At 52.8% G+C, this 24,085-nt stretch overlaps 1 protein-coding gene across 5 annotated transcripts in view; it reads left to right on the forward strand.

Annotated features, from left to right (window-relative positions):
• Nucleotides 1-24,085, forward strand: part of PLCZ1 (phospholipase C zeta 1) — a 58,643-nt gene that overhangs the window by 13,022 nt on the left and 21,536 nt on the right. For 4 of the 5 annotated variants that reach the window (XM_077267266.1, XM_077267268.1, XM_077267269.1 and 1 more), the window contains exons 7-8: nucleotides 6,670-6,867; nucleotides 13,974-14,130. In XM_077267266.1, coding sequence (XP_077123381.1) covers nucleotides 6,670-6,867; nucleotides 13,974-14,130 — 355 coding nt within the window. The remainder of the gene's footprint in view (nucleotides 1-6,669; nucleotides 6,868-13,973; nucleotides 14,131-24,085) is intronic. The other variant, XM_077267267.1, reaches the window with a different exon arrangement.

Consider the following 24,085-nt stretch of genomic DNA (forward strand, 5'->3'; position numbering starts at 1 on the left):
TATGGGATATTGTTGATTTTTTATTTTTACTTTTTAACAGAACGAGGGTCTTCAGGTGGATTAAGAGAATAAAATATTACAACACCCTGTGTCTTTATTTCATTAAAGTACTTTGTAATAATGTGTGTGTGTTTTATTAACCATTTCCTACTTTTGGATTAATAATGGATAGGTGTCATAATTGACGCCTCTCCATTATTAATCTGGCTTAATGTCACCTTACAATAGCAAGCTGACATTAACCCTTCATTACCCCATATCCCACCGCTACACGGGAGTGGGAAGAGAGTGGCCAAGTGCCAGAATAGGCGCATCTTCCAGATGTGCCTTTTCTGGGGTGGCAGGGGGCAGATGTTTGTAGCCAGGGGGGGGCAATAACCATGGACCCTCTCTAGGCTATTAATATCTGCCCTCAGTCACTGGCTTTACCACTCTGGCGGAGAAAATTGTGCGGGAGCCCACGCCAATTTTTTCCGCGATTTAACCCTTTAATTTAATAGCTAGAGCCCCCAAATTTGACACACAAACACTTCTTACATTAGTGAAGAGGAATATGTAATAACAGAAAGGATATGAGATGGTTTACTGTATGTAATCCATGTCTCATATCCTGTCGGGTTTGTGAAGGAGAAAGCAAAAGCCGGCAATTGAATTAGTGGCTTTTATGCTATCTAGCGCTGCATTAAATATACATATATAGGTGTCTCACTGACATATATATATATATATATATATATATATATATATATATATATATATATATATATATATATATATATATATATATATATATATATATATATATATATATACATATATATATATATATATACATATACACACACACATTCTATGTGTATATATCTACTCTAACCCTTCAGTGTGATTTTACTGAACATCGCGCTGAATTACCGGCTTTTCAAAGGACACCGGTGCGTAAAAATCGGACAGCAATACGGATGTTGCGATAAAAAATCGCATGACACTCGCATGACAATCGCATGATTTTTCTCAGTTTTTTCGGTCCGTTAATCGGACCGTTTTGTCTCTCGCATGTGGAAATGAGCCCTAAGAAAGAGACTGGGAAAAAATGGCCTGCATGGCAGAGTTCCAAGAAGAAAACCACTGCGGAGCAATAAGAACATAAAGACTCGTCTCAGTTTTGCCAGAAAACATCTTGATGATCCCCAAGACTTTTGGGAGAATACTCTGTGTACAGATGAGACAAAAGGTGATCTTTTTGGAAGGTGTCTGTCCCATTACATGTGGTGTAGAAGTAATGCAGCATTTCAGAAAAGTAACATCATACCAACAGTAAAATATGGTGGAGGTAGTGTTATGTTCTGGGGCTGTTTTTCTGCTTCTGGACCTGGAAGAAATGCTGTGGGAAATGGAACCATGAATTCTGCTGTCTATCAAAAAACTCTGACGGAGAATGTCCGACCATCTGCTCGTGACATGAAGCTGAAGAGCACTTGGGCTATGCAGCAGGACAATGATCCAATACACACCAGCAAGTCCACCTCTGAATGGCTTAAAAACAACAAAATTAAGACTTTGGAGTGGTCTAGTCAGAGTCCTGACCTTAATCTGATTGAGATGCTGTGACATGACTAAAACGGCGGTTCATGCCCGTAAACCCTCAAATGTGGCTGAATGACAACAATTCGGCAAAGATGAATGGGCCAAATCCCTCCAGAGCGTTGCATTAGACTCATTGACAGTTATCGCAAACACTTGATTGCAGTTGTTGCTAAGGGCGGCCCAACCAGATTTAGGGGCAATCATTTTTTCACACAGGACCCTGTAGGTTTGGATTTCTTTTTCCCTTAACCCCTTAACGACCGCCGATACGCCTTTTAACGGCGGCAGTTAAGGGTACTTAAACCACAGCGCCGTTAATTAACGGCGCTGTGGAAAAAGTGAATAGCGCCCCCCAGAGTCGGATTTTCTCTGGGGTCTCGGTTGCCGAGGGTAGCCGAGACCCCAGAGAACATGATTCGGGGGGGTTTTACCGACCCCCGAGTTGCGATCGCCGGTAATTAACCGTTTACCGGCGGTCGCAACAAAAAAAAAAAAACGCGATTTGCCATTTAATTTCTCTGTCCTCCGATGTGATCGCACATCGGAGGACAGAGAAATAGTGGCCCCCAATAGCCCCCCAATACTCACCTATCTCCCCCGGTGCTCCTCGTGGCTCCCGATGGGCGCCGCCATCTTTTTTCCGGGAAAAAATGGCGGGCGCATGCGCAGTACGCCCGGCACCCGGAAGATCTTTGGGGTCTCGGCTGCCCGGGGGTAGCCGAGACCCCAAAGAGCATGATCGGGGTCGGTTTTTACCGACCCCTGTTTTGCGATCGCCGGTAATTAACTGTTTACCGGCGACCGCAAAAAAAAAAAAAAAAAAAAAGCGATCTGTAATTCTCTGTCCTCTGATGTGATCGCACATCAGAGGACAGAGAAATAGGGGGATTCGGGGACCCTATCATACTCACCCGGTGTCCCCGGGTCCTCCTGCGTCTCCTCTTGCCGGCCGGCTTCTTCCTCTGCAAAGAAAATGGCGGGCGCATGCGCAGTGCGCCCGCCATCTGCTGCCATCTGCCGGCCGGCAGGAGAGACGAGTTGGGGCTAAAATTAGGGTTAGGGTTAGGGCTAGGGTTAGGGCTGGGGCTAAATTAAGGGTTAGTGTTGGGGCTAAATTTAGGGTTAGGCTACTTTCACACTAGCGTTTTTTGGCTTCCGTCGCAATGCGTCGTTGGAGAAAAAACGCATCCTGCAAAAGTGCTTGCAGGATGCATTTTTTTCTCCATTGACTTGCATTAGCGACACATTGCGACGGATTGCCACACGTCGCATTCGTCGTGCGACGGATGCGTCGTGTTTTGGCGGACCGTCGGCACAAAAAAACGCTACATGTAACTTTTTTTGTGCGACGTGTCCGCCATTTCCGACCGCGCATGCGTGCCCAGAACTCCGCCCCCGCCTCCCCGCACCTCACAATGGGGCAGCGGATGCGTTGAAAAAACAGCATCCTCTGCACCCGTTGTGCGGCGCTTACAACGCTAGCGTCGGTACGTCGGCCCGACACACTGCGATGGGCCGAGTAGGACGCTAGTGTGAAAGTAGCCTTAGGCTTCTTTCACACTTGCGTCGGTACGGGGCGGTCGCAATGCGTCAGCCCGACGTACCGACGCACGTTGTGAAAATTGTGCACAGCGTGGGCAGTGGATGCAGTTTTTCAACGCATCCGCTGCCCAGTCTATGTCTTGGGGAGGAGGGGGCAGAGTTACGGCCACGCATGCGCGGAAATGGCGGACGCGACGTACAAAAAAAAGGTTACATTGAACTTTTTTTGTGACGACGGTCCGCCAAAACACAACGGATCCAGTGCACGATGGACGCGACGTGTGGCCATCCGTCGGTAATACAAGTCTATGGGCAAAAAAGGCATCCTGTGGGCACATTTGCTGGATCTGTTTTTTGTCCAAAACGACGGATTGTGACGGATGCCACACGACGCAAGTGTGAAAGTAGCCTTAGGGTTAGGGTTGGGGCTAAAGTTAGGGCTAGGGTTAGGGTTAAGCTTAGGGTTAGGATTGGGGCTAAAGTTAGGGTTAGGGCTAGGGTTGGGGCTAAAATTAGGGTTAGGGTTGGGGCTAAAGTTAGAGATAGAGTTGGGATTAGGGTTAGGGTTTGGATTAGGGTTGGTATTAGGGTTACGGTTGGGATTAGGGTTACGTTTGGGATTAGGGTTGGGATTAGGGTTAGGGTTGGGATTAGGGTTAAGGTTAGGGTTGGGATTAGGGTTAGGGGTGTATTGGGATTAGGGTTAGGTTTGAGGTTAGGGTTGAGATTAGGGTTAGGGGTGTGTTGGATTTAGGGTTTTGATTAGGGTTATGGTTAGAGTTGAGATTAGGGCTGTTTTGGGGTTAGGGTTGTGATTATCGTTAGGGTTGTGATTAGGATTATGGATCGGGTTGAGATTAGGGTTAGGGGTGTGTTGGAGTTAGAATTGGGGGGTTTCCACTGTTTAGGTACATCAGGGGGTCTCCAAACACGACAGACAATTTTGCGCTAAAAAAGTCAAATGGTGCTCCCTCCCTTCTGAGCTGTGCCGTGCACCCAAACAGTGGTTTACCCCCACGTATGGGGCATCAGCGTACTCGGGATAAAGTGGACAACAACTTTTGGGGTCCAATTTCTCCTGTTACCCTTGTGAAAATAAAAACTTGGGGGCTAAAAATCTTTTTTGTGGGAAAAAAAATATTTTTTTATTTTCACTACTCTGCATTATAAACTTCTGTGAAGCACTTGAGCATTCAAAGTTCTCACCACATATCTAGATAAGTTCCTTAGGGGGTCTAGTTTCCAAAATTTGGTCACTTGTGGGGGGTTTCTACTGTTTAGGTACATCAGGGGCTCTGCAAACGCAACATACACCCACAGACAATTCTATCAAAGTCTGAATTCCAAAATGGCGCTCCTTCTCTTCCGAGCACTGCCGTGTGCCCAAACAGTGGTTTACCCCCACATATGGGGTATCAGGACAAATTGGACAACAACTTTTGGGGTCCAATTTCTCTTGTTACCCTTGTGAAAATAAAAATTTGGGGGCTAAAAAATCTTTTTTGTGGGAAAAAAATATATTTTTTATTTTCACTACTCTGCATTATAAACTTCTGTGAAGCACTTGGGCATTCAAAGTTCTCACCACATATCTAGATAAGTTCCTTGGGGGGTCTAGTTTCCAAAATGGGGTCACTTGTTGGGGGTTTCTACTGTTTAGGTACATTAGGGGTCTGCAAACGCAACATAACGCCAGCAGACAATTCTATCAAAGTCTGCATTCCAAAACGGCGCTCCTTCCCTTCCGAGCTCAGCCATGCGCCCAAACAGTGGTTTACCCCCACATATGGGGTACCAGCATACTCAGGACAAATTGGACAACAACTTTTGGGGTCCAATTTCTCTTGTTACCCTTGTGAAAATAAAAACTTGGGGGCTAAAAAATCTTTTTTGTTAAAAAAAATATATTTTTTATTTTCACAACTATGCATTATAAACTTCTGTGATGCACTTGGGCATTCAAAGTGCTCACCACACATCTAGATAAGTTCCTTAAGGGGTCTAGTTTCCAAAATGGTATCACTTGTGGGGGGTTTCCACTGTTTAGGCATATCAGGGGCTCTCCAAACGCAACATGGCGTCCGATCTCAATTCCAGCCAATTCTACATTGAAAAAGTAAAACGACACTCCTTCTCTTCCAAGCTCTGCGGTGCGCCCAAACAGTGGTTTACCTCCACATATGGGGTATCAGCGTACTCAGGAGAAATTGAACAACAACTTTTGTGGTCTAATTTCTCCTGTTACCCTTGTGAAAATAAAAATTTAGGGGCAAAAAGATCATTTTTGTAGAAAAAATGTGATTTTTTATTTTCACGGCTCTACGTTATAAACTTCTGTGAAGCACTTGGGGGTTTAAAGTGCTCACCACACATCTAGATAAGTTCCTTAAGGGGTCTAGTTTCCAAAATGGTGTCACTTGTGGGGGGTTTCCACTGTTTAGGCACATTAGGGGCTCTCCAAACGTGACATGGCGTCCGATCTCTATTCCAGCCAATTCTACATTGAAAAAGTAAAACGGCACTCCTTTTCTTCCAAGCTCTGCGGTGCGCCCAAACAGTGGTTTACCCCCACATATGGGGTATCGGCGTACTCAGGAGAAATTGTACAACAAAATTTGTGGTTAAATTTCTGTTTTTACACTTGTGAAAGTTTAAAAAAATGGTTCTGAAGTAAAATGTTTGCAAAAAAAAGTTAAATGTTCATTTTTTCCTTCCACATTGTTTCAGTTCCTGTGAAGTACGTAAAGGGTTAATAAACTTCTTGAATGTGGTTTTGAGCAGCTTGAGGGGTGCAGTTTTTAGAATGGTGTCACACTTGGGTATTTTCCATCACATAGACCCCTCAAAATCACTTCAAAGGTGATGTGGTCCCTAAAAAAAACATGGTGTTGTAAAAATGAGAAATTGCTGGTCAAATTTTAACCCTTATACTCCCTAACAAAAAAAAATTTTGTTTCCAAAATTGTGCTGATGTAAAGTAGACATGTGGGAAATGTTATTTATTAACTATTTTTCGTGACATATCTCTCTGATTTAAGGGCATAAAAATACAAAGTTTGAAAATTGCAAAATTTTAAAAAATTTCGCCATATTTCCGTTTTTTTCATAAATAATCGCAAGTAATATCGAAGAAATGTTACCACTAACTTGAAGTACAATATGTCACGAAAAAACAATCTCAGAATCAGCGGGATCCGATAAAGCGTTCCAGAGTTATAACCTCATAAAGTGACACTGGTCAGAATTGTAAAAATTGGCTCGGTCATTAAGTACCAAATTGGCTCTGTCACTAAGGGGTTAATATTAAAGAGCTTCATTTATAAACTGCATTTTGTGATTACTTGTGTTATCTTCATTGATTATTTAGATTTGTTTGGTGATCGCAAACATTTAAGTGTGAGAATCAAGAAAAGACTAGGAAATCAGGAAGGGGCAAACACTTTTTCACACCACTGTATATATGGGGGTATGTATATGATGCCGGGGGTCCTCCCCATAGAACTTTCTGTGCTACATCCTAATTTATATTTTCTCTAATTACAGGCACTGAAAGGTAAAATCCTAATAAAAGACAAGAAGGTGGGGCTCCTGAAGGACACAATCCTGCGGCCGTTACCCATCGCCAACGGCCGGGTCGCAGAGTATAAGGAGCAGGGTGAGGATTATGGAAAAGAGGATTTAAAGAAGAGAAGATTCTTGGCAAAACTGTTGCAACGAAGCCCAGTGTCCAAAACCGAACAGGTGACCCCAGGAGCTTAAATCTGGCCTGTGTGCTCCTTCTCCCCTTTCCGCTCCTCTCCCTCTTTCCCCATTCTGCTTCTTGCCATCTGTCCACACTCCATTCCTCACCTTATGGTCCCCTCCACTCCTTGCCCTGGGCTCCCCTCCCTGTCCTCCCCTCCGCTCCCTGTCCTCCCCTCCGCTCCCTGTCCTCCCCTCCGCTCCTCGCCCTGTCCTCCCCTCCGCTCCTCGCCCTGTCCTCCCCTCCGCTCCTCGCCCTGTCCTCCCCTCCGCTCCTCGCCCTGTCCTCCCCTCCGCTCCTCACCCTGTCCTCCCCTCCGCTCCCTGTCCTCCCATCCGCTCCCTGTCCTCCCATCCGCTCCTCGCCCTGTCCTCCCCCTCCGCTCCTCGCCCTGTCCTCCGCTCCTCGCCCTGTCCTCCCCTCCGCTCCTCGCCCTGTCCTCCCCTCCGCTCCTCCCCTCCGCTCCTCGCCCTGTCCTCCCCTCCGCTCCTCGCCCTGTCCTCCCCTCCGCTCCTCGCCCTGTCCTCCCCTCCGCTCCTCGCCCTGTCCTCCCCTCCGCTCCTCGCCCTGTCCTCCCCTCCGCTCCTCGCCCTGTCCTCCCCTCCGCTCCTCGCCCTGTCCTCCCCTCTGCTCCTCGCCCTGTCCTCCCCTCCGCTCCTCGCCCTGTCCTCCCCTCCGCTCCTCGCCCTGTCCTCCCCTCCGCTCCTCGCCCTGTCCTCCCCTCCGCTCCTCGCCCTGTCCTCCCCTCCGCTCCTCGCCCTGTCCTCCCCTCCGCTCCTCGCCCTGTCCTCCCATCCGCTCCTCGCCCTGTCCTCCCATCCGCTCCTCGCCCTGTCCTCCCCTTCGCTCCTCGCCCTGTCCTCCCCTTCGCTCCTCGCCCTGTCCTCCCCTTCGCTCCTCGCCCTGTCCTCCCCTTCGCTCCTCGCCCTGTCCTCCCCTTCGCTCCTCGCCCTGTCCTCCCCTTCGCTCCTCGCCCTGTCCTCCCCTTCGCTCCTCGCCCTGTCCTCCCCTCCGCTCCTCGCCCTGTCCTCCCCTCCGCTCCTCACCCTGTCCTCCCCTCCGCTCCCTGTCCTCCCATCCGCTCCCTGTCCTCCCATCCGCTCCTCGCCCTGTCCTCCCCCTCCGCTCCTCGCCCTGTCCTCCGCTCCTCGCCCTGTCCTCCCCTCCGCTCCTCGCCCTGTCCTCCCCTCCGCTCCTCCCCTCCGCTCCTCGCCCTGTCCTCCCCTCCGCTCCTCGCCCTGTCCTCCCCTCCGCTCCTCGCCCTGTCCTCCCCTCCGCTCTTCGCCCTGTCCTCCCCTCCGCTCCTCGCCCTGTCCTCCCCTCCGCTCCTCGCCCTGTCCTCCCCTCCGCTCCTCGCCCTGTCCTCCCCTCCGCTCCTCGCCCTGTCCTCCCCTCCGCTCCTCGCCCTGTCCTCCCCTCCGCTCCTCGCCCTGTCCTCCCCTCCGCTCCTCGCCCTGTCCTCCCCTCCGCTCCTCGCCCTGTCCTCCCATCCGCTCCTCGCCCTGTCCTCCCATCCGCTCCTCGCCCTGTCCTCCCCTTCGCTCCTCGCCCTGTCCTCCCCTTCGCTCCTCGCCCTGTCCTCCCCTTCGCTCCTCGCCCTGTCCTCCCCTTCGCTCCTCGCCCTGTCCTCCCCTTCGCTCCTCGCCCTGTCCTCCCCTTCGCTCCTCGCCCTGTCCTCCCCTTCGCTCCTCGCCCTGTCCTCCCCTTCGCTCCTCGCCCTGTCCTCCCCTTCGCTCCTCACCCTGTCCTCCCCTTCGCTCCTCGCCCTGTCCTCCCCTTCGCTCCTCGCCCTGTCCTCCCCTTCGCTCCTCGCCCTGTCCTTCCCTTCGCTCCTCGCCCTGTCCTTCCCTTCGCTCCTCGCCCTGTCCTCCCATCCGCTCCCTGTCCTCCCCTCCGCTCCTCGCCCTGTCCTCCCCTCCGCTCCTCGCCCTGTCCTCCCCTCCGCTCCTCGCCCTGTCCTCCCCTCCGCTCCTCGCCCTGTCCTCCCCTCCGCTCCTCGCCCTGTCCTCCCCTCCGCTCCTCGCCCTGTCCTCCCCTCCGCTCCTCGCCCTGTCCTCCCCTCCGCTCCTCGCCCTGTCCTCCCCTCCGCTCCTCGCCCTGTCCTCCCCTCCGCTCCTCGCCCTGTCCTCCCCTCCGCTCCTCGCCCTGTCCTCCCCTCCGCTCCTCGCCCTGTCCTCCCCTCCGCTCCTCGCCCTGTCCTCCCCTCCGCTCCCTGTCCTCCCATCCGCTCCCTGTCCTCCCATCCGCTCCTCGCCCTGTCCTCCCCCTCCGCTCCTCGCCCTGTCCTCCGCTCCTCGCCCTGTCCTCCCCTCCGCTCCTCGCCCTGTCCTCCCCTCCGCTCCTCGCCCTGTCCTCCCCTCCGCTCCTCGCCCTGTCCTCCCGTCCGCTCCTCGCCCTGTCCTCCCCTCCGCTCCTCGCCCTGTCCTCCCCTCCGCTCCTCGCCCTGTCCTCCCCTCCGCTCCTCGCCCTGTCCTCCCCTCCGCTCCTCGCCCTGTCCTCCCCTCCGCTCCTCGCCCTGTCCTCCCCTCCGCTCCTCGCCCTGTCCTCCCCTCCGCTCCTCGCCCTGTCCTCCCCTCCGCTCCTCGCCCTGTCCTCCCCTCCGCTCCTCGCCCTGTCCTCCCCTCCGCTCCTCACCCTGTCCTCCCCTCCGCTCCCTGTCCTCCCATCCGCTCCCTGTCCTCCCATCCGCTCCTCGCCCTGTCCTCCCCCTCCGCTCCCTGTCCTCCCCTCCGCTCCTCGCCCTGTCCTCCCCTCCGCTCCTCGCCCTGTCCTCCCCTCCGCTCCTCGCCCTGTCCTCCCCTCCGCTCCTCGCCCTGTCCTCCCCTCCGCTCCTCGCCCTGTCCTCCCCTCCGCTCCTCGCCCTGTCCTCCCCTCCGCTCCTCGCCCTGTCCTCCCCTCCGCTCCTCGCCCTGTCCTCCCCTCCGCTCCTCGCCCTGTCCTCCCCTCCGCTCCTCGCCCTGTCCTCCCATCCGCTCCTCGCCCTGTCCTCCCATCCGCTCCTCGCCCTGTCCTCCCCTTCGCTCCTCGCCCTGTCCTCCCCTTCGCTCCTCGCCCTGTCCTCCCCTTCGCTCCTCGCCCTGTCCTCCCCTTCGCTCCTCGCCCTGTCCTCCCCTTCGCTCCTCGCCCTGTCCTCCCCTTCGCTCCTCGCCCTGTCCTCCCCTTCGCTCCTCGCCCTGTCCTCCCCTTCGCTCCTCGCCCTGTCCTCCCCTTCGCTCCTCGCCCTGTCCTCCCCTTCGCTCCTCGCCCTGTCCTCCCCTTCGCTCCTCGCCCTGTCCTCCCCTTCGCTCCTCGCCCTGTCCTCCCCTTCGCTCCTCGCCCTGTCCTCCCCTTCGCTCCTCGCCCTGTCCTCCCCTTCGCTCCTCGCCCTGTCCTTCCCTTCGCTCCTCGCCCTGTCCTCCCCTTCGCTCCTCGCCCTGTCCTCCCCTTCGCTCCTCGCCCTGTCCTCCCCTTCGCTCCTCGCCCTGTCCTCCCCTTCGCTCCTCGCCCTGTCCTCCCCTTCGCTCCTCGCCCTGTCCTTCCCTTCGCTCCTCGCCCTGTCCTCCCCTTCGCTCCTCGCCCTGTCCTCCCCTTCGCTCCTCGCCCTGTCCTCCCCTTCGCTCCTCGCCCTGTCCTCCCCTTCGCTCCTCGCCCTGTCCTCCCCTTCGCTCCTCGCCCTGTCCTCCCCTTCGCTCCTCGCCCTGTCCTCCCCTTCGCTCCTCGCCCTGTCCTCCCCTTCGCTCCTCGCCCTGTCCTCCCCTTCGCTCCTCGCCCTGTCCTCCCCTTCGCTCCTCGCCCTGTCCTTCCCTTCGCTCCTCGCCCTGTCCTTCCCTTCGCTCCTCGCCCTGTCCTCCCCTTCGCTCCTCGCCCTGTCCTCCCCTTCGCCCCTCGCCCTGTCCTCCCCTTCGCTCCTCGCCCTGCCCTCCCCTTCGCTCCTCGCCCTGTCCTCCCCTTCGCTCCTCGCCCTGTCCTCCCCTTCGCTCCTCGCCCTGTCCTCCCCTTCGCTCCTCGCCCTGTCTTCCCTTTCGCTCCTCGCCCTGTCCTCCCCTCCGCTTCTTGCCCTGTCCTCCCCTCCGCTTCTCGCCCTGTCCTCCTCGCCCTGTCCTCCCCTCTGCTCCTCGCCCTGTTCAACCCGCCACTCTTCGCCCTGGATCCCCGTCCACTCCTCGTCCTGGGCTCTCCTCCATTTCTCACCCTGGGCTCCTTTCCACTCCTCGCCCTGGGCTCCCCTCCCTGTCCTCCCCTTCGCCCCTCGCCCTGTCCTCCCCTTCGCTCCTCGCCCTGCCCTCCCCTTCGCTCCTCGCCCTGTCCTCCCCTTCGCTCCTCGCCCTGTCCACCCCTTCGCTCCTCACCCTGTCCACCCCTTCGCTCCTCGCCCTGTCTTCCCTTTCGCTTCTCGCCCTGTCCTCCTCGCCCTGTCCTCCCCTCTGCTCCTCGCCCTGTTCAACCCGCCACTCTTCGCCCTGGATCCCCGTCCACTCCTCGTCCTGGGCTCTCCTCCATTTCTCACCCTGGGCTCCTTTCCACTCCTCGCCCTGGGCTCCTTTCCGCTCCTCACCTCTGCTCTTCATTCTGTACCTCTGCTTCTCACCCACTAACCGTCTCTGCTCCTCATTCTGTACCTCTGCTTCTCACCCACTACACCCTCTCTGCTCCGCATCCTGTATCTGTGTTTCTCACACACTGCACCCTCTCTGCTCCTCATCCTGTATCTCTGCTTCTCACCCACTACACCCTCTCTACTCCTCATCCTGTGCCTCTGCTTCTTACCCACTACACTCTCTCTGCTCCTCATCCTGTTCCTCTGCTTCTCCCTACTACACCCTCTCTGCTCCTCATCATGTACCTCTGTTTCCATCCTGTACCTCTGCTTTTCACCCACTACACCCTCTCTGCTCCTCACCCTGTACCTCTGCTTTTCACCCACTACACCCTGTTTACTCCTCATCCTGTACCTATGCTTCTCCACCACTACACCCTCTCTGCTCTTCATCCTGTACCTCTGCTTCTCCCCCACTACACCCTCTCTGCTCCTCATTCTGTACCTCTACTTGTCGCCACTGACCCCTCCACTTTTCCAACTCTCCTCACCCTCTGCTCCCATCACTTCATTCTCTAAATGCCCCGGATTTTTCTCTTTTCGGACAAGTTTACACATTGAGGTCAGTTTACCAATCCTGTCATAGAGCCTGATGAGTCTGAGAGGGTAAACAGTGTAGGTTCTTAGACTTGTTGCTTCTCTCCTCCATAAAATCAGCTCCTTAGTAGACTGAGACGGCTCCTCAGGAGCAGGGCTTGTCTTGGGATGAGCCGCTTCCTGCCTGCGATTTGACATGAACCTCTTCCTCCTCACTACGTCCATCGCTCCATTGAAAGTGTGATTGGTCGGTGACTATAATTATAGCTCTCGCTAATAGCCAATCCCAAATGTGTCACATACAGGGCAGAAAATCTGTGTTTTGCTCCAGGATCTCCCCTCGGATCCCTTACGTTTGCCGTCATCTCGCGTAGGATAATTCAGCAATTAAATCCATTTCTAGAATCGCATTAGTGACATTTCCTTTTATAATAATCTGCGGCACACAACCTGCTCATCCTACAGCTTCTGTCTGTTGGGAATTCTACGATGTTCAGCACACAAAAAAAGGGCTACTAATAATGGGAAACATCCGTAATCAAGAGATGTGGGAGAATCATATCTGCTCATCCTGAGCCTCCTGCTTGATGACTATCGTCACGGTTCACACTGTGCAGCCAACGATATGTCACGAATCCCAACAATATGTCATACAGGAAAGAAATATATCTTGGTACCGTGTTAGCCAGTAGATAGAAAAAACCTCAACCACTGAGGACTCTCAATTCTAAATATTTAACAATATGTCAGGGATTCCAAGGAAGGATATCTTTACCGTCCCCACTACTCACACCAATTTGTCACGAACCGGAGTTGTTAGGTTGCCCCTGGTTCCTTCTGAAGGGGATTTATCTATATCCCACTTCCCAGTTCCGGTTTGGAACTTGCAGCTCTCTGGTGCCCCCTTTACAATCAGGTCAAATTAGGTACTGCACCTAGTTAGTCGCCAGAAAGGCTGCCTGCTATCTACCGGCTATTGGGCACACTGCAGTTAGGGCAATATATCTACTCCCACACAGTCGGGAACAATAATTATCAATGCCGCCAGTCACTCCAAAGATTCCCAATCGCACAGAACAAAGTATGCTGCCACCAGCTCCGATTCCACCAAAGGTTAACGGGTCCAGAGCCAACCCAAATCAGTAGCGTAATTCACTTCAGAGGAAGTGACAGTTTGTTCATAGAGCAGCAAGAGACAGCTGGTAAATTATATATTTTACTCCATAAATAGTTAGGCAGTGTTTACAAAGTATAAAAGGTATTACTAAGAAGACAAAATCATGCGTACATTGCAAATTACAAAAAAAAAAAAAAAGGAAATACATTGAATAGAACACTTACAGGTCGTTCAGATCATTTTCATATCATCATGGAGGCCGTGTGCTCAGGAGATACATGCAGGTGCATTAGCACAGCTGTGCGGAGCTGTTGTTAGCTCGCTTCCTGGACCAAGACTAAAACACAACTCAGCAGGCGTAAGATATGCCCTCTCGCCGTGACCTCACTAAGTGGGCTGAGTAACGATATGCACTCTTTTCTTAGAATTTACGTTTTTAGAGTCCCCAGACAAAAGCATTCCTGGAAGGAGGGAGGGACTTATGCACCTTGGTCTCCTATTACACTATATAGCAGGGGAGAGGGAGGGTGAGTGGCTTTACAGGATTGGTCGCCTGCAGTTTAAAAGCCACACCCTGCTCATACATTAGTATCAAGTTGCACGGTGTCTCTGCCATAGGGCTTTGTGGTATGAGCTAATGCAGGGGGGGGGGAAAGGGGGGTCGAAGCCGCAGTTTGTGTCTGACATGGTACTTTCTAGAACTAATCTCACATTATGACATTTCTTACATTAATGTGACAACTATAACAGCAGCCACCAGGCTGATTCAGTTTAGGGATCAGATTAGGGTCAGCACAGGACAGTAATTTGTACTATAATCGGCTCAGATCATCGGTATCAGATCCATCACTGTGACTTCCTTGTGTTTCTCTCAGCAGCAGAAGATGATGATGTCCATGCAGCTCTCAGATCTCGTCATTTACACCAAATCTAAGAAGTTCATCAGTTTCCAATATTCCAGACAAAATCAGAAATTTTATGAGACTAATTCTCTGTCAGAACAGGAAGCGCAGAAACTCGTGCAGAGCTCAGGTACGTCCTTGGTGTTACACTGACTCCTCCCCTGAGGAAGCGCAGAACTCAGATACGACTTCCCCTGAGGTAGCGCAGAACTCAGATACGACTTCCCCTGAGGAAGCGCAGAACTCAGATACAACTTCCCCTGAGGTAGCGCAGAACTCAGATACGACTTCCCCTGAGGAAGCGCAGAACTCAGATACAACTTCCCCTGAGGAAGCGCAGAACTCAGATACGACTTCCCCTGAGGTAGCGCAGAACTCAGATACGACTTCCCCTGAGGTAGCACAGAACTCAGATACAACTTCCCCTCAGAAACTTGCGCAGAGCTCAGGTATGTGTGCGCCTCCTCCACAGCACACGCTCAGCCATGAGATGAAATATGAACGAAATGTAAGTGTTTTTTTCAACTTTAATCCCATTTTATTCGTAATTGTACTGTACATACGATACTTGTCTTCTTTATAATATCTTTTTAGACTTCTGTAAACACTGCCTACCTTTTTTGGAGTAAAATGTATAAAATTACTAGCTGTGTCTCTCCTTGCTCTATAACGTACTGTCACGTCCTCTGAAGTGAATTACGCTACTAATTTGGGTGGGCTCCGGACCCGTTATTAATTAAGAAATCAGAGCTGGTGGCAGTGGATGTGTCCTGTGCGTTTGGGAGGATTTGTAGCGACGGACGGTGTTGATAATTATTTTTCCGGCCTGAGTGTGAGTAGTTATATCGCCCTCGCTACAGTGTGCCCATTAGCCAGTACAAAGTAAGGCAGCCTTTCTGGCAACTAATTATCCTAGGTGCAGTGCCCTGTCTGACCTGAGGGTAAGGGGGACGCCAGAGAGCTGCAAGTTCCAAACCGGAACTGGGAAGTGAGATATAGATAAGTCCCCTTCAGAAAGGAACCAGGTGAAACCAAACAACCCCGGTTCGTGACAAATTGGTGTGAGTGGTGGGGATGATAAAGGTATCCTCCCCGTGAACAGTGACATATTGATGGCAGAGCGGTGGGATAATAGAGCATTAGTTATTGGGTTTGAGCAATCATTCCTCTCACTAAAAACTTGCACAGTTCTGGAGAGGACTCTGTGAATAAAAAAAGTTTTGAAGAGCAAGCTCAGTGTTTACTAGTCCTGAGACTATACCATGCGTACTTGCAATTTCCCCTATCCCTTTCTCTTTGTTTTTCGATCCTATCTTTTATTTGGCAATGTTGGCCGTAGAAGGAGAAGACAGGTATAAGCAGAAGAGACACTCTTGTTGGAATATGCACGTACCATGGCCGGGACCCCCATGGCAAGACCAAGACCCAATTGGTCACGGAACTGATGCGATTTGAAGAAGACCAAGCCCGGCCTCAGGGTCCAGCAGACGCAGAAGCCAGGACCAGAGAAATTGATGCTGCAGCAGAGGCCCAACCACTGAATGCCTGCCCTACTTGCAACCAGGGCAGATTGGACCTCCACCTGCTGGTGGCCTTGGAACAACTCCCCGCCGACAACCGTGATGGACGTCTGAGGCTGATCCAGCAATGCCAAGTGAAAGCAGAAGCCCAGTGGGAGGCGCAGAGAGCCGAGCGGGAGGCGGAGCGGAAGCTCCGGCTGGAGTTAGCCTGACTCCAGGGACCGAGGTCGTCCCAGTCCAGCCGTGAGCCCAGCAGCGCTCAGATCCCTAAATCCCGACCACAGCACTTTCCTGTGATGGAAAAGGATGGGGACTTGGACACTTTCCTGCGGGCCTTTGAGAAAGAATTCAGACAGTACCAGCTGCCGGATAACCAATGTGCCCGATACTTGACCCCAGGGCTAAAGGCAAAGCTCTGGAGGCGTTTGCTTCTCTCCCGCCAGACCAAGATGAAGACTATGAGGTGATCAAGCGGGCCCTGATAACAAAGTACCAGCTTACACCTGAGGTTTACCGCAGAAAGTTCCGGAACCTCCAATGTCGCCCACACGACAGTTATAGCGATGTGGTGCATGGACTCCGGACCCACTCTGACCAGTGGACCCAAGGACTGTCAGTGACCACCTTTGCACAGCTGGGAGACCTGATTATCAAAGACCAGTTCTTACATCTTTGCCCAGCTGAGGTGCGACAGTTCGTGATGGACAGAGAGCCCAAAGACGTGACTAAACCAGCGCAGATTGCCGATGCCTATGAGGCCAACCGTAAATCAGAAGTGCGGAAGCCAGTCACCGCCAGCTGGAGAGGGAGTAAGCCTGCAAGCAAGATCAGTACCCCTGCCAGCCAACACACCAGAGGCCCTGTCCCTGTTGCCAACAGCACCAGACCTACCATCGACCTTCGCCAGTGTTTTTCCTGCAAGCGGACTGGTCATATCAGCGCCCACTGTCCAGAGAAGCAGAAGAACCCCCCAGCCAAAGTCCCAGGGCCTAATGCAGCAGTTCTTTTGGTGGGTGGGGTGGTTGGGAGGGTGTGTGACAACGTGCAGCACGTCACCGTGGGAGGCCATGTCGCTACAGGCCTCAAGGTTGAACGAACCCTCATCCGACCCGAACTGGCGGCCCCCAAAGAGATTATTCAGGGGAAAGCCATGACTGTCACCTGTATTGGGGGCATCTGCTGTCCCCTGCCAATGGCCCGGGTGTATATAGATTGGGGTGCCGGGAGCGGGGTGAAGGAATTGGGGCTGTCCGATAACTTGCCCACTGATGTTTTATTGGGGACTGATTTGGGGAGAATGGTTGCATACTATGTCCCTGACTCCCCTCCCCGATCGAATGCTGATAGCAATGGGAAATCGCATGTGTTACCTGACCATGCTTTATCGAGTAATGATGTACCTGATAATCGTTTCTCTGAAAATGCTGACTGTAATACTGATGCTGCTGATGATGAAAATGTGCATGTCTTACCTGATAACCATTTGTTTCCTAGGAATGATGTATTCACAGGGGCAGGAGTGCTCAGCCACGTCACTCTGCAGGGTGGGATGGCTGAGGAACCCCTATCAGGATTAAGCGACGGTGCTTAGGGAAATGGGGAGATGCACGGGAACCGTGAGGAAGGTGATGCCGTGCAACGGACCAGTGTCACAGAGGAAGGTAACTGCCCCATAAGTAGCACTGCTCCTGGGATGTTGGGGGTGGATGGGGAGGTAGAGCCCATAGCAGCGCCGGCTGATGGGTCTGGGGAAATTCCTGAGGAGACAGCCTACGTAGCTGCTGTCCCCCGCATTCAGAGTGCCCGGAACGCAGATAACGTTCTGCCTTCTGGACCCTCCTCAGTCGCAGGCATGACTGAACCAGAGATGGACTCAGAGCATGTCCCAGAGGGTTCCCGTGGGGAAGGGACCCTGACGTCGCTTCTGGCTGCCCCTAGCCAGGAGTTCCAGGCTGCTCTGCACTCAGATGCAAGCATGGAGAATTTGAGACACCTCGTTGAGACGCCCACCTCTGTGACTGATAAGGAGAGGGTGTTCTGGGAACGAAAAAGGTTGTACTGGGAGACAGTTCCCGGAAAATCCCAAAAGGAGTTGTTGAGGGAAAGGCAGCTAGTCGTCTCGCAGCAATGCAGGGGTGAGTTGTTGCGGATTGCCCATGAGATCCCACTCGCTGGACACTTGGGGATCTGCAAAACTAAAGCCCGGCTGTCTCAACGCTTCTATTGGCCCAAGATGGGGACAGACGTGACAAACTACTGCTGCTCCTGTATCACCTGCCAAAGAGTGGGGAAGGCGGGGCCTGCTCTTAAGGCTCCCCTGATCCTTTTGCCAGTGATAGAGGAGCTTTTTCAGAGGATCGCGGAGCCATTGTGGGCCCGTTGGCCGTCCCCAAGCAGCTCTGGAAAGCAATATGTCCTCACTGTGGTAGACTACGCTACCCGGTACCCAGAGGCAGTGGCTCTGTCCTCAAACAGGGTGGATAAGGTGGCGGATGCACTGTTGGCCATCTTTTCACTGGTAGGATTTCCCAGGGAGATGCTTACCGATCAAGGGACCCAATTCATGTCTCACCTAATGGAGGCGCTCTGTAAGAAAATGCAGGTGAAGCATCTGGTATTGAGTGCTTATCACCCACAGACCAATGGCTTGTGTGAGCGCTTCAACGGTACCCTCAAATAGATGCTACGCATTCTGGATGAGACCCAAGGACGCGACAGGGAGTGGTACCTCTCACACCTGCTATTCGCTTACCGAGAGGTTCCGCAGGCCTCGATGCGGTTCTCCCCCTTCAAGCTCCCATAGGGCAGGCGAGTCCGGGGACCCCTTGGGTTGGTAAGGGAATCCTGGGAAGAGGAGCCGAACCCTTCTGAAGTGTCCATAGTGGAGTATGTCATGCGCTTCCGTGACAAAATTCAGACCTTGACGCAGATGGTGCATGACAACATGACGCAGGCTCAGGCTGATCAGAAGCACTGGTACGACCACAACGCCCGAGAGCGGACCTACCCGGTGGGTCAAAAGGTGTTCATGCTGGTCCCTGTACCAAAGGATAAGCTTCAGGCAGCCTGGGAAGGGCCATACGTCGTCCACCAACAGCTCAACCCAGTCACCTATGTGGTCACGCTTGACCACGCTCGGGGTAGGCCAAAGGCCTTTCACGTCAACATGATGAAGGCACATCACAAACGTGAACCTTTCGTCCTACCGATCTGCAGCCTGCCCGAAGACTGGGAGGAAGACCCCCTGCTGGACATGCTGGCCCAAGCCAAGGCCAGTGGGTCCATCGAGGACGTGGAGGTAAGCACCTTGGTAACCGAACCCCAGCGTTCGTAGTTGCGGATCACGCCGGAACCCTTCCGGGCTGTGTTCTCCAACCGACCTGGAAGGACTGAGTTAGTGGTCCACAAGGTGGACATCGGGAATCATGCCCCACTACGGCGAACACCCTATTGGATCTACGACGAGGTGCAGCTGGTTATGCGTCAGGAGATCGATGAGATGTTACAGTTGGAGGTGATTCAACGGTCAAAGAGTGCATTGGTCTCACCTGTAATTCTCGTGCCAAAGAAACGCCATCACAGCCTCTGACGCGTACCCAATGCCACGCATCGAGGAGCTGCTTGAGCGGTTAGCTTGCGCAAAATATCTGTCTTTAATGGACCTGAGTCGGGGATACTGGCAGATTCCCCTGAGCCCCGAGGCGCATGAGAAGTCCGCCTTTATCATACCCTTCAGACTGTACGAGTCCACGGTCATGCCCCTCGGCATGAAGAATGCCCCTGCCACTTTCCAGCGGATGGTCAACCACATGCTTCAGCACAGCACCGAGGTCAAACTCGCTAGCGTCGGTCTGCACCAGGTTGACTGCTGTCGACTGCTTGTAACATGGGAGAGTTGCACAGGGCCGTTTTCAAAGCCCCCTCACAGCCGTCGGTCCAGTTGACTGTTTGGGGTAGCTTCTTCCTGGTGAGGTCCGTCAAGGGTTTTGTCAGGCTACTATAGTTCTGCACGAAGCGCCTATAGTACCCTGCAGTGCCCAGGAAGGACATCACCTGTTTCTTGGTCCTGGGGATGGGCCAGGACGCGATCGCGTCCACTTTCCCAAACTTTGGCCTTATGGAGCTCCCACCTACCCGGTGCCCCAGGTAATGGACCTCTCTCATGCCCATCTAGCACTTTCCCACCTTGATGGTCAGACCGGCTAGGTGAATTCACCTGAGCACCTCATGAAGATGCTGCAGGTGTTTGTCCCAGGAATAATTGAAGATGGCAATGTCATCCAAGTACGCCACCGCGTACTTCTCCAGTCCTGAAGCATGTGGTTGACCATCCACTGGAAAGTGGCAGGGGCATTCTTCATGCCGAAGGGCATGACCATGGACTCGTACAGTCCGAAGGGTGTGATAAAGGCAGACTTCTCCTGTGCTTCGGGGCTCAGGGGAATCTGCCAGTATCCTCGACTCAGATCCATTATGGTCAGATATTCTGCGACAGCTAACTGCTCAAGCAGCTCCTCGATGCGTGGCATTGGGTGCGCGTCAGAGGCTGCGATGATGTTGAGCCCCCTGTAGTCCACGCAAAACCGGGTGGTCCGATCCTTCATTGGCACGAGAACTACAAGTGAGGCCCACGCGCTCTTTGACCGTTGAATCACCCCCGGCTGTAACATCTCATCGATCTCCTGGCGCATAACCTGCTGCAACTCGTCGGAGATCCGATAGGGTGTTCGCCGTAGTGGGGCATGTTTCCCGGTGTCCATTTCGTGGACCGCTAACTCAGTCCTTCCAGGTCGGTTGGAGAACACGGCCCAGAAGGGTTCCAGCGTGATCTGCAACTGCGACCGCTGGGGTTCGGTTAACAAGGCGCTTACCTCCACAACCTCTATAGACCTTTCGCCTGCCCCGAGCTTGGTCAAGCGTGCCCACGTAAGTGACCGGGTTGAGCTGTTGGTGGATGACATACGGGTCTTCCCAGACTGCCTGAAACTTATCCTGTGGTAAGGGGACTGCGATGATAATGTATAATATGATTTTTAGTTTTCCCTGTTAGCACACATTCTGTGGGCGCTGACCCCCCTTCTCTCTGTGTTTCTGCTTGCTGAGATGTTTGTGTGTGTGTGGATCCCAAATCCATCATGGCCCCCACCACAGGAATTTTTTTGCTCCTGTAGCCTCACAAATCTCCCTCCAGTACCAGCTGAAACTGGTCTAGTCTCTCTCAAAAGACATGAGGTTCTTTGTTCTATTATAATAAGATATTGGGTCACCGATTTGGGCTAGGAAAATAAGGAGTATATATTACTAACTTCCATAGGTAGATCTGTCAAACACTGTAAGCGCGGGCAGCTAAACACAACGAGTACAAAGTGCGGATTTCTCCGGAACCGTGTGGAACAACTAGGACGAATTTGGTATCATTAGAAAGCCAATTTTAAAATAAGATGAATGATGGGTGTGCTGTGATTCTGACATGTTCTCAAGCTAAGATATGAGAATTATAAGTATTGTTGGTAAAAACTGTACATCTGAGGGGAGTGGAGGGCGATGGTAACTCAAACCCCTTTAGTGATGTCACAAGCCTGCAGTTATAAGTTGCTGCACTCGACCCAGCCTTCATTCGTGCCTGGGACTTCAATACAGACAGCCTCCCTGATGCATTGGGACATTTCGGGCTCCGCCTACCAGCATGGTTTGCCTGAAATGATCTAAGCAAATGTGAGTTTATCTTTCTTTAATCCATGTTTATTTTATAATTGCTTTGTACATACTTTGTCTCATATTGTAATATCTTTAGATGCCTTTTATAAACACTGCCTAGTCTTTTTATGGAGTAAAATTTATAATTACTAGTTTAGTTCTCCTGCTCTAAAATGTACCCTAAGGGCTTGTTCACACGATCCTTTTTTCGCTGCGGATTTTTCAGGTCCTGATTTGTGAAAACCGCAGTGCAAAACCTGCGGTGGTTTTCACTGCAGTTTTCAGTCCTTTTTCTACTGCGGATTCCACTGCGGGTTTCCAGCTGCATTTTCCTATTGGTGCAGGTGGAAACCCGCTGCGGAATCCGCAGACAGAATTTACATGGTACTTCTTTTTTTCCGCTGAAAATCCGCGCTGATTTTCAAGCCGAAAAAAGGATAGTGGGCACAGCGGATTTCGTTTTCCATAGGGTAACATTGTACTGTACCCTGCATGGAAAACGTCTGCGGATCCGCAGCTGCAAATCCGCTGCGGATCCGCAGCGAAAAAAGGATCGTGTGAACATAGCCTAAGTCTTCTGAAGTGAATTGCGCTACTGTTTTGGGTTAGCTTCGGACCCGTGTAATCGATGCTGGTGGCAGCATACCTTGTTCTGTGCATTTGGGAGTCGTTGTAGTGACGGCGGCATTGATAATTATTGTTCCTGCCTGAGTGGGAGTAGTTATATCGCCCTCGCTGCAGCATGCCCAATAGCCAGTACATAGCAGGCAGCCTTTCTGGCAACTAATTACCCCAGGTGCAGTACCTAATATGACCTGAGGGTAAGGGTGCGCCAGAGAGCTCCAAGTTCCCAACCGGAACTGGAAAGCGGGATATACGATATACATAAATCCCTGCAGTTCGTGATATTGTAGCAGCAGTGGGATAACTAAAATAAGCCCCTGCGGTAAATTGATAGGTCAATAGCCTTTTTTGTGTTTCATCACATTGTAGCAGTGGAGGGACAACTAAGATAAGCCCCCCTGCACATGTGATAGCCGTTTGCTGGCCAAAGGTCACACCTGATCCGTGACATAGTGGTGTCAGCACGGTGGGAATCGTGACAGGGACCAGCACCCACACCTTTTGCCCCACCTGGTAGGTCCGCTCCCGGGCGTTCTGGTCTTACCAATGCTTCTGATCAGCCTGAGCCTGCGTCATGTCATGCACCAACTGCATTTTGTCATGGAAGCGCATGACACACTCCACTATGAACACTTCAGAAGGGTTCAGCTCCTTTTCCCTGGACTCGCCTGCCGTACAGGAGCTCGAAGGGGGAGAACCCCGTTGAGGCCTGTGGAACCTGTCGGTAAGCGAATAGCAGGTGTAGGAGGTACCGTTCCCAGTCACGTCTTTGGGTCTCAACCAGCATGTGTAGCATCTGTTTGAGGGTACCATTGAAGCTCTCACACAAGCCATTGGTCTGTGGTTGATGCGCACTCAATACGAGACGCTTCACCTGCATTTTTTTACAGAGAACCTCCATTAGGCGAGACGTGAATTGGGTCCCTTGATCGGTAAGCATCTCCCTGGGAAATCGTACCCGTGAAAAGATGGCCAACAGTGCATCTACCTCCTTATCTGCCCTAGTTGAGGACAGAGCCACTGCCTCTGGGTACCGGGCTGCGTAGTCTACCACAGTGAGGATATATTGCTTTCCAGAGCTGCTGGGGATGACCAGCGGGCCCACAATGTCCACCGTGATCCTCTGGAAAGGCTCATCTATCACTGGCAAAGGGATCAGTGGAGCCTTAAGAGCAGGCCCTGCCTTCCGCACTCTTTGACAGGTGATGCAGGTGCGGCAGTAGTTTGTCACATCTGTCCCCATCTTGGGCCAATAGAAGTGTTGAGACAGCCGGGCCTTAGTTTTGCTGATCCCCAAGTGTCCAGCGAGTGGGATCTCATGGGCAATCCACAACAACCCTGAATTGGTGCGGGACGACCAGCTGTCTTTCCCTCAACCACTCCTTTTGGGATTTTCTGGGTACTGTCTCCCGATACAACCTCCCTCGTTCCCAGAACACCCTCTCCTTATCTGTCACGAAGGTGGGCGTCTCGGCGAGGTGTCTCAAATTCTCCAGGCTCGCATCTGAGTGCAGAGCGGCCTGGAACTCTTGGCTAGGGGCAGCCAGAAGCGACGTCGGGGTCCCTTCCCCACGGGACCTGCTCTCGGTCAATCTCTGGTTCAGTCACTCCTGTGACTGAGGAGGGTCCAGAAGGCAGAACATTATCTGCGTTCCAGGCACTCTGACTGCGGGTGACAGCAGCTACATAGTCTGACTCCCCGGGGATTTCCACAGACCCATCAGCCGGCGCTGCTATGGGTACTACCTCCCCATCCACCCATAACATCCCAGGAGCAGTGCTATTTATGGGGCAGTTACCTTCCTCTGTGGCACTGGTCAATTCCACGGCATCACCTTCCTTATGGTTCCCATGCATCTCCCCATTTCCCTTAGCACCATCGCTTGTTCCTGTTAGGGGTTCCTCAGTCATTTCACCCCACAGAGTGACATGGCTAAACACTCCTGCACCTGTGAACACATCATCCTTAGGAAATAAATGGTTATCAGGTAACACATGCACATTTTCATCATCAGCATTGTCACGGATCCCTCTCCGTGCTGTCACTAATTCGTCACGTGACCGCTCTAAGCACGTGACTTGGGGTAGTGCCTGCAAGGGTTAATCTATCTCCCCACTCTCAGTCCAGCATTCAACCTCTGTCCTATGCTGTAGTGGGAGCATAAATCACACACCGACCCCAGGCCACACACCTGCTCATACACGCTGCCACCACTCACCGAAACACAAGCGATGAGTTCCAGA

The sequence above is a fragment of the Ranitomeya variabilis genome, chromosome 5 (assembly GCF_051348905.1).
Source record: "Ranitomeya variabilis isolate aRanVar5 chromosome 5, aRanVar5.hap1, whole genome shotgun sequence".
NCBI classification, from domain to species: Eukaryota; Metazoa; Chordata; class Amphibia; order Anura; family Dendrobatidae; genus Ranitomeya; species Ranitomeya variabilis.